The sequence below is a fragment of the Glycine max genome, chromosome 11, assembly GCF_000004515.6.
Source record: "Glycine max cultivar Williams 82 chromosome 11, Glycine_max_v4.0, whole genome shotgun sequence".
Classification (NCBI taxonomy): Eukaryota; Viridiplantae; Streptophyta; class Magnoliopsida; order Fabales; family Fabaceae; genus Glycine; species Glycine max.
Window position 1 is genome coordinate 7,198,213 of NC_038247.2, and position 8,692 is coordinate 7,206,904.

General features: G+C 31.4%; 2 protein-coding genes across 2 annotated transcripts; both read right to left on the reverse strand.

Moving 5' to 3' along the window:
- Positions 1 to 353: 353 nt before the first annotated feature.
- On the reverse strand, positions 354 to 3,582 carry LOC100811427 (glucan endo-1,3-beta-glucosidase). Its single transcript, XM_003537693.4, has 2 exons — positions 3,427 to 3,582; positions 354 to 1,514 (listed from the first exon to the last, which is right to left on the reverse strand). The coding sequence occupies exons 1-2, from the start codon at positions 3,494 to 3,496 to the stop codon at positions 568 to 570; spliced, it is 1,017 nt and encodes a 338-aa protein (XP_003537741.1). The 5' UTR covers positions 3,497 to 3,582; the 3' UTR covers positions 354 to 567.
- A 2,711-nt stretch (positions 3,583 to 6,293) lies between these two features.
- On the reverse strand, positions 6,294 to 8,122 carry LOC547748 (glucan endo-1,3-beta-glucosidase). Its single transcript, NM_001250342.2, has 2 exons — positions 7,964 to 8,122; positions 6,294 to 7,417 (listed from the first exon to the last, which is right to left on the reverse strand). Exons 1-2 carry the CDS (start codon positions 8,046 to 8,048, stop codon positions 6,480 to 6,482), a joined length of 1,023 nt encoding a protein of 340 aa, NP_001237271.2. The 5' UTR covers positions 8,049 to 8,122; the 3' UTR covers positions 6,294 to 6,479.
- Positions 8,123 to 8,692: the final 570 nt, after the last annotated feature.

The following is an 8,692-nucleotide window of genomic DNA, read 5'->3' on the forward strand; positions in this document are numbered from 1 at the left end:
TCAAACAATTAAAAAGTTTTTTTTTCTTTTGTAGAACCCATGCCATTTACCACAAAGAATATGAATTTAATTAGAACGAATTGATAGTGTAGAAGTGGTTTTTTTTGTTACATAGTTTTTTTTTTACAAGTGTACAAGTTTATTACACCCTACTCGCAATACATTTTAAGATTATTAATTGTCATATTTTACTATGATATTTATATATATAGGATTATTTTTATAGGGAAAATATTATTTATTATTGGTTGTTTGTCATCTTAAAAAAAGAAACAATTATTAATTAGTTTAAGATGATACAAACTTCTATTTTAATGATAATAAGTAAAGAATCACTAAAAAGATAAGCTGTGTTGTACTAATGATATATATTAAGCACGCAGTGATGCTTCTTAATTTTCTCCTTATGATAACAATCATCCAATAGAAATTTGGTTTGTATTATTTAAACAAAGCAAATAAAAAAAATATTACAAAACTAAATTATGGCATTTCTTAACAGATGTGCATACTTGACACACTAATTCAAAGTAAATAAATATAGGAACATAGTTCTGGTAATTTCAATTAATTGAAATTGAGTTGGTATTTGGGTGATTTATCAGGCCTGAAGAGACCAAAATGACGCTCAGTTTCAGCATCTTGCTTCTGGTTTTCGTCAAACATGGCAAACAAGTAAGTCTCTATAGACCCACCAGGCCTCTTTGGAGTTCCACTCCCACCCGAGGCATGACTAATCAAATTAGCATTGTAAGTGCCTGCATTATCGATTGATGCTCCAGTTCCACCACCTTCAGATGGCCACCCACTCTCAGAAACCACTATCTGCAAATTGGATGCTCCCACTTTCTCCACTGCAGCGTATATTGAATCCAACATAGCATCGAAGAGGTTTTGGTACCCAGCGTCGTTGTTTCCTTGTTGGGTAAAAAGAGCATAGGCAAGAGGAATACTGTTTTGTTGATCATTCGCATAAGCAAAGTAAGGGTACACATTGGCAAGAAGTGGCGCCTCATTTCTCACTAGGAAGTCTATTATGGGTTTTACATATGGCTCTGCATCGCTAGTGAAAACAGCATCATTGGGTGGATAGGAGGGCGGAGCAATGAAAGTAGAGTCTATTGCTGTTGACACCTTGATTTGTAAATTGGCTGATGAAATTGCATTCTGAATGTTGGTCATGGCAGATAGAATGTACTGTGCCTCATTGGTATTGGGGTGAATTTCATTTCCAACAGCGATGTACTTGAAATTGACGTCTTGCGAGTAGGCTGTAACATACTTATTGACCCAATCTGTAGCAGCATTGGGGTCTGTCATTGATTGAAGGGTTTCCTTAGCCACGTCCATAATCAACTCAATGCCTGAACCTCTAAGGGCTTGGAGTGCTTCTTCATCTGGATAGTATATACGCATTCTACCTATCCCATTTGTTTTATACAAGTCCACAACTTCTTGCCTTGATGGTAGATTATTACCGAGTACTCCATAGCAAACTCCTATGGATTGTGCAACTGCATAATATATTTAAGTAATAGTTAAGTTATTATGAGCTGATAAAATCATTAGTATTACAAGGAATAAAATATACAATAAAATTAAATGTGTATCACGTATTAACTGAGAGAGCTTCTCTCATGAAAGCAAAATAGATAAACATTGATCATATTGTGAGGTCAAAGATTACAATACAACTTTTTTTAAGACATGCAATTTTTAAAATGTTTAAATGATAACCTTTAATTTTCACTATTATAATCAAAGATTTGCTCATTTCACACACACAATTTTGTAGATATATGATTGAAAAGTTAATTGATGATTGGGGAGGGGGGAGAAATCGAATAAGAATTGTTTGTTATTGTGAAAAACAGAATTATAAAGGTAGATGATTAAATCGTATTTGAGTAATTAACAGATAAATGTGCATGTTGTAAAAAAAAAAAAAGTGTGCATGATTTTTCGAAGTGGTCATATAATTAACCTCTAACTAACTTTTAATTTTCATCATCAATCTATGATTTATATGGTCACACACACTCAAGATTTAAAACTAACTAAAATTTAAGTCTACATGTTAAAGAAAATATTTTTTTAGTGCATACATGTTAAAGAATACTTAAACGACATCATCAAGCCCTTAAGTTTTTTTCCCCCTTAAAATGCGTGTTTGCACGGTCACAGACGCACAATAGTTAAAATTACACTAAAAAAATAAGTCTACATGTTATGGAATGCTTAAAATGACATCAGATCTTTAAGAAATTCTTCAAATGACATCATATAAATCATTATTTTTAAAAAAGAAATTATATAGTTCAATTTGACTTGTAAGCTATAGATGTAAAAGAGGGATACAAGTATGAATTTAGATGTAAAAGTGGGATACAAGTATGAATTTAGACTTTGAGTGATAAGGTCAAACTTGACCAATTCATTCAAACTTGTTCACGAACTCAATTTCTTAAGGTGACAATATTTTATTGAATTTATTATTTATATATAAATATAAATTTTAAGTTAATAAAAATAAAAATATTTATTGTTTAGTAACAAGTATGGCACGTTGATAAAAATACAATACCTATAGAATTTGTAAAAAATGGCAAGAAAAAATTTATTCTTTAAAAAACTTAAATAACTTTAAAAGTTAAGACTTGACTTACTCAGCCCAAACTAATCTATTTGTGACTAGATTGGTTCAGCTTGTGCAAAATCACATAAATTTAACTAATCCATGCATATAATTTTGAATGGTTTTAATAAAAAAATTAGTTAAACTTAACTCAAAGAACACTCTTATGTAAAAGTTGGATCATATATCTCTTGTATTTTACGTAATTAATAAAAATCTTTATTGATGAGAATTTTATCTCTGTAATATATAATTTTTTTATAATGTTTTACGGTATTATTTTATCTCTATATATTTGTTTCTATCATGACCCATCTTAATTATTATTCTTACTTGCCTCTTTTATTTTTATTTATCTCTCATATCATTGTAAAAAAAAATATATAAGACACATATCTTAGAATTTTTTTTAGTCGAAAAAATATATATAAAAAGAGAGAGACATATCTTATGAGAATAAACATCTTATATAAAAGTAAAAGGATTAAATTTAGACAATATAATCATATTTGGAATATTAAGATTTAATATAAAAAAATCATATAAATTTTTAAAAATTTAACATAACATTAAATTTTACTATTCATGTTTGATTATACAGTTCATATTTAATCCTTACATTCTTATATAAGATAGATAGAATGTAAATATATCTAATAAAAATAACTAAACAAATATGATTATTGTAATTTATAGACTTGCTCAAGTAGCTAATTGTATAACATACTAATATAAGGAGCAAAAAGAAGAAGAAAAAAAGGTGTGTTACTTAGAAAGGGGGAGAAATAGACCTGTAATGGACGATAACATTCCAACTAGCAGCAATATGGAAGACATTGCAGTGCTTTTTTTAAGAAACATATCAATGTATTATACCAAATATTAACACACAACTCCTTTATCTTTTACCCTTAAGCCAACCTCTATATTTATATGCATTCAGAACCAGATAACATGCATGGTACGTATGGCATATGGTAGTACTTCTACAACAAAGACTTTAGCCCAGTCAATCAGTTATTGAGTGTTCAAATTTTGCTGTCAAATTCCAACCGCATATTTCGGTGAAGGCGCATACAAATATCCATTATATTGATGGCCTTAATTGATAATTAAGGTCATTTCTGCATACTAGTCAGCTTGCCTTACGTGAAGGAAACGTTTTCAAAAACCTTTTATTACTTCACATATATTCGATCTGTTGGTAAGGTATATGCAACTAATTTAAATCACTCGTATATATCTGGATTCATATTGGAATGAAGGGCTCAGAACTCAGAATTTTGGTTGGGACTTCTATTCTAAATATTTTACAAAATTCCTCCCAGCAGATGGCTCCTTCACACTCAAATGCACACACGTCACTAGTCCATCATCACCAGTTTTTAATTTCTTTAAATAAAAACGTATGAACTAATTAATGGCGGCTAGAAAAAAAGAACCATTCTGTAGAAACTATAGTACCTATAGACTCAATTATACAATCAATTCTAATACCAGACGAACTACTTTTTATCAAACAATTAAAAAGTTTTTTTTTTCTTTTGTAGAACCCATGCCATTTAATTACCACAAAGAATATGAATTTAATTAGAACGAATTGATAGTGTAGAAGTGGTGTTTTTTTGTTACGTAGTTTTTTTTTAGAAGTGTAGAAGTTTATTATCCAATGATTATGAACTTTCATGTATTGAAATATTATTAAATTTTATAATAATGATTTTAAAAATCATATTTAATGTAACTTTTAATTTATTGACTGTTTAAATTTTTTACATTACCAATAAATCAAAATTAGGCTAAAAATATATTTATAAAAACTCATTTTTATAATATTTTTCATATTTTTTAATGAATATTACTTATACACAAGTACAATATACAAGTTGTTTATATTTAATATTTATAATAAATAAATATTTAAAGTGTATTTTATTTAACAGTTTCATGAAATATCTATAATCAATAATATTTGGTTAAATTATGAAAAAATTAATCCAAACATATTATGATAATTAATATCGGCTGATATTTCTCTTTTAGCTCTATATGCCTACTGCTCTGATAAACTACCATTTGTTCTTGTATTTTGTTTCGGGAAATTGATCTAAAGTATCTGGGTAATTATTTTGTATATTATGATACGTATAATTTTATTTTGTCTTGCTCTGCTAATTATTAGAAATATAATAAGCTTTTGAATACTCTGCTACGTACTTTGGAAATTTTATGCCCTGCTCTAATAGACTAATACTGAGACTTCAGCTTCATTGAGCTTATTCACATGTTGTCAGATTGGTAAATTCTATACTCTTTTTTTTGAGCCGAATTTTTTTTACTTGATATGGGATAGATGGGTACCCAAGTTTTTTTACATAAATAATCAAGCCCCTGCATAGATACCATGCATAAATACCATAGTACGACAAATGTACCCAACTCCTGCACAAATTAATTAATAATCAGTTACTTGTTGTTTCTTTTGCACACCATAAATTTTGATCGACACCTCCTTTCATTCTAAAAAGGATAATCTGGAATATAAACTACATTCCTGATTACCCTTTTCATAACGAAAACAGGTGGCACTTTTACATTTTGAAAAGGTAACTCACTAACTCAGAATGTAATATACATTCTCCGAAATGTAAAATTAGTGACGTTTGATATTTATGGGTTGCAGGGGAAAACACCGGTATTACACGCATAATCAGCCCCTAATCCTAGTTTGTTTGTCCATCCACAGCATGTATTAGGACTATTGAGTCCTGCACTTTCCACTTGTTTCCTGCAGTGCCTTTTATCGTTTTGGATGATCAACCCAGAATGTAAAATTACATTCCCAAATATACTTCTTTTTGGCTTCCGAAATGATCAATCTAAAAGATAAAAAAAAATATTCAAAAATAAAGTGCAGAAAATAACTTGAGAAAGGCAGGAAGTAACAATCATATGATAGAAGCCCATTCTATAAATAACTAAGCCCGCGGAATAAGTAAACCAAGGGTATTTCTATTTGCACTCTCCCTTGTTGCTAATACACTCCATTTTATTTTGTTTTCCGATAATGCCATGGAAATCCACTTCCCTTAACTCTCCATAAGTCTCTGTCTGACAAAACAAGCCTTCTCTTTGGAGTTCCACTCCCACCGATGCATGACTAATCAAATTACCATAGTAAGTGTCAGCATTGTCGGTTGAGGCTCCATCTGCATCATAAGATGGCAACCCATTCTCAAAAACAACTATCTGCAAAATTGGAGGCTCCCACTTTCTTAAGAGCAACGTATATATATTAAATCCAATATAGCATCACCCAACATCGTCGGTTCCTTGTTGTCTAAAAAGAACATAATCAAGACTAATGTCTTTGTCGTTAACATAAGTGTAGTAAAGGTACACGTTGACAAGAAGGGGTCCCCCATTGTTCACTAGGAAGTTGATGATGGGTGTTATATATGTGTTTGCATCACTAATGAAAGTGCCATTATTTCATTCTCGAATTTAATTTGTTCGATCTAAAGTTATTTCAAAGGACTCAACTATCTACGTACGCACCTTCTTCTAATGCGGTCCCACTCTATCAACGCCAGTTTGTCGCACTCGTGTATTTATGATGTTCATGTGACAAAGAACAGAAGTCACAATACGCAAGGAATTAAAACATTTATTATTTAGATATAAAGTGGTAGAGATGCATTTATTAATAATTAGAAGCATCACTTGCGTACTAGTACGTAGTACATTGAGGTCGGTGCAAATTAAACTAATTAAAACCATATATATGTAATGAGATACCCTTAATTATTCTGAGTAATCAGCACCGAGTTTATGATCCACTGTTTCAATTGAAACTGAGTTGGTATTTAGGTGATTTGTCAGGCCTGAAGAGACCAAAGTGTCGTTCGATTTCAGGACCATCCTTCTGGTTTTCATCAAACATGGCAAAGAGGTAAGTCTCTATGGGTCCACTAGGCCTCTTGGGGGTTCCACCTTTGGCATGATTAATCAAATTGCGGTAATAGGTTCCTGCGTTTTGAACAGTTGCTCCAACTCCACCTTCAGATGGCCAACCACTCTCAGACACAACAACCTTCACATTTGGTGCCCCTACTTTCTCAAGAGCAGCGTATAGAGAATCCAACAATGCATCAAACAGGTTTTGGTACCCAACCTCGTTGTTACCATGTTTAGTAAACAAGGCATAGTCAAGACCAATGCTTTGTTGGTTGTTAACATAGGCGAAGTAAGGGTACACGTTTGCGAGAAGTGGGGCTCCATTTCTTGCTAAAAAGTTTACAATTGGTCTTATGTATGAACTTGCACTACTGCTGAAAACGCCATCTTTTGGTGGGTAAGAGTTGCCAAGTAAAGTGGTGTCTATTGCTGTTGACACCTTCATTTGGCCTTGTAAATTGGCGGCAGAAATTGCTTTCTGAATGTTTTCAAGTGCTGGAAGTACAGACCCTGCTAAAGAGTCACCAGGGTGAATTTCGTTACCAACTGCAATGTACTTGAATTTCACGTTTTGTGAGTATGCTTTCACGTACTTGTTGACCCAATTTGTGGCAGCTCCAGCGTTGGTGAGAGATTGAAGTTGGTCATTAGGGACACCGAGGATCACCTCTATGTTTGAACCTCTGAGGGCTTGAAGGACTCCTTCGTCTGGATAGTATAAACGGATTTTGCCTATTCTGTTTGATTTGTAAAGATCCACCACTGCTTGCTTTGTTGGTAGATTGTTTCCATTTCCTCCATAACACACACCAACAGATTGTGCCCCTGCATGATCATATGTTAATATTAATATTGAACCAAAGATTAAGTAACTAAGAATAAGGTTGCACTTAAAAAAAATGTATGACTTGGATTGAAACTGGTAATTGATCTAAATGTATATCACGTACATGCATATTTATATTAATATTAATGACTGTACGTCAAAATATTTATAATTTGATTCTAATTAGTTAAGTTGAATTTAGTTAGAAAAAAAAATTACAATCGTTGATTCAAAAAATGGAATAGTAGATATATCATTCTTTGTTGTTGTCGATTTGAGGGGTGTTCTAACTTGGATGGTCTCGTTTCTAAATTCATTGAAGCAATTAAGTATGGAACATGTTGCAAGAAAAGAGAGAAGACATTCTTATAGCAAAAAAAAAAATGAAAAAAATGTGTTTTGTCATTTGTAATAGACTTGGCTGGTAGCTTAGATGATTGATTAAGACTTTAGGTAAATAAAACTATAGGAAATTAAGACACAGAATAATTATTAATAGAGACAGTGGCATCTATCATTGAGAATAGTGAGAGAGAAATATAGACCCGTAAATTCTACTCCAGTGGAAGATAATATTCCAAGAAGCAGCAATATGGCAGACATGGCGGTGTTGCCTCTTGAGAAAATCATATTGAATATGATTATGCAGAAGATCCAACTACTATTATGAACTAAACTCTTCAACACTAACTGATCATACGTATATTTTGCTCCAAACCTCACTACCTATTTATATAGGCAAAGTGGAGAAGAGGCGGCAAGACTTGGATTACTACCTACATGCCAATGACTTTTTGGCCACCGTCAATCACTCCACCAAAAAACAAACGATTGTGTTATTCACTTGGAATTCAATCCAATTTTCCTTATAAGATAAGTACATACAACAATGTCGAGTCGCCGATGGCTTTAAAATAAAAAAATAAAAAAGTTTAATTATAAGTGTAAGATAAAATTTTATATTCTATAAAAATGAGAAGAATAAAGATTATATAAGTAAAAAGAAGATTTATAAATTTGAATCTTACAATTTTTTGTTAAAGTATAATATCATATTTATTTATATGATTATTTATGATTCACTAATATAAATATCTTCGATTTATCCCGTGGATGAAGCAGACCTAGAATATGTGAACTATAATGATTATTCTATTTGCATGTGTATGTAATAAGCTAGAGTAACACTAATTTAATGTTGCATTGTTGTAGCCTCCTAGGCTCTATTATTATTATATAAGTTAAATTAATTTTTTTAAAATTAATTATTTAGG

Excerpts from the sequence above, each read along its gene's own strand:
- LOC100811427 (XM_003537693.4), bottom strand. The coding sequence starts at position 3,496 with ATGTTTCTTAAAAAAAGCACTGCAATGTCTTCCATATTGCTGCTAGTT. Across the intron at positions 1,515-3,426 it reads AATGTTATCGTCCATTACAG|TTGCACAATCCATAGGAGTT; the intron begins GTCTATTTCTCC and ends TATATTATGCAG.
- LOC547748 (NM_001250342.2), bottom strand. The coding sequence starts at position 8,048 with ATGATTTTCTCAAGAGGCAACACCGCCATGTCTGCCATATTGCTGCTT. Across the intron at positions 7,418-7,963 it reads CACTGGAGTAGAATTTACGG|GGGCACAATCTGTTGGTGTG; the intron begins GTCTATATTTCT and ends ATGATCATGCAG.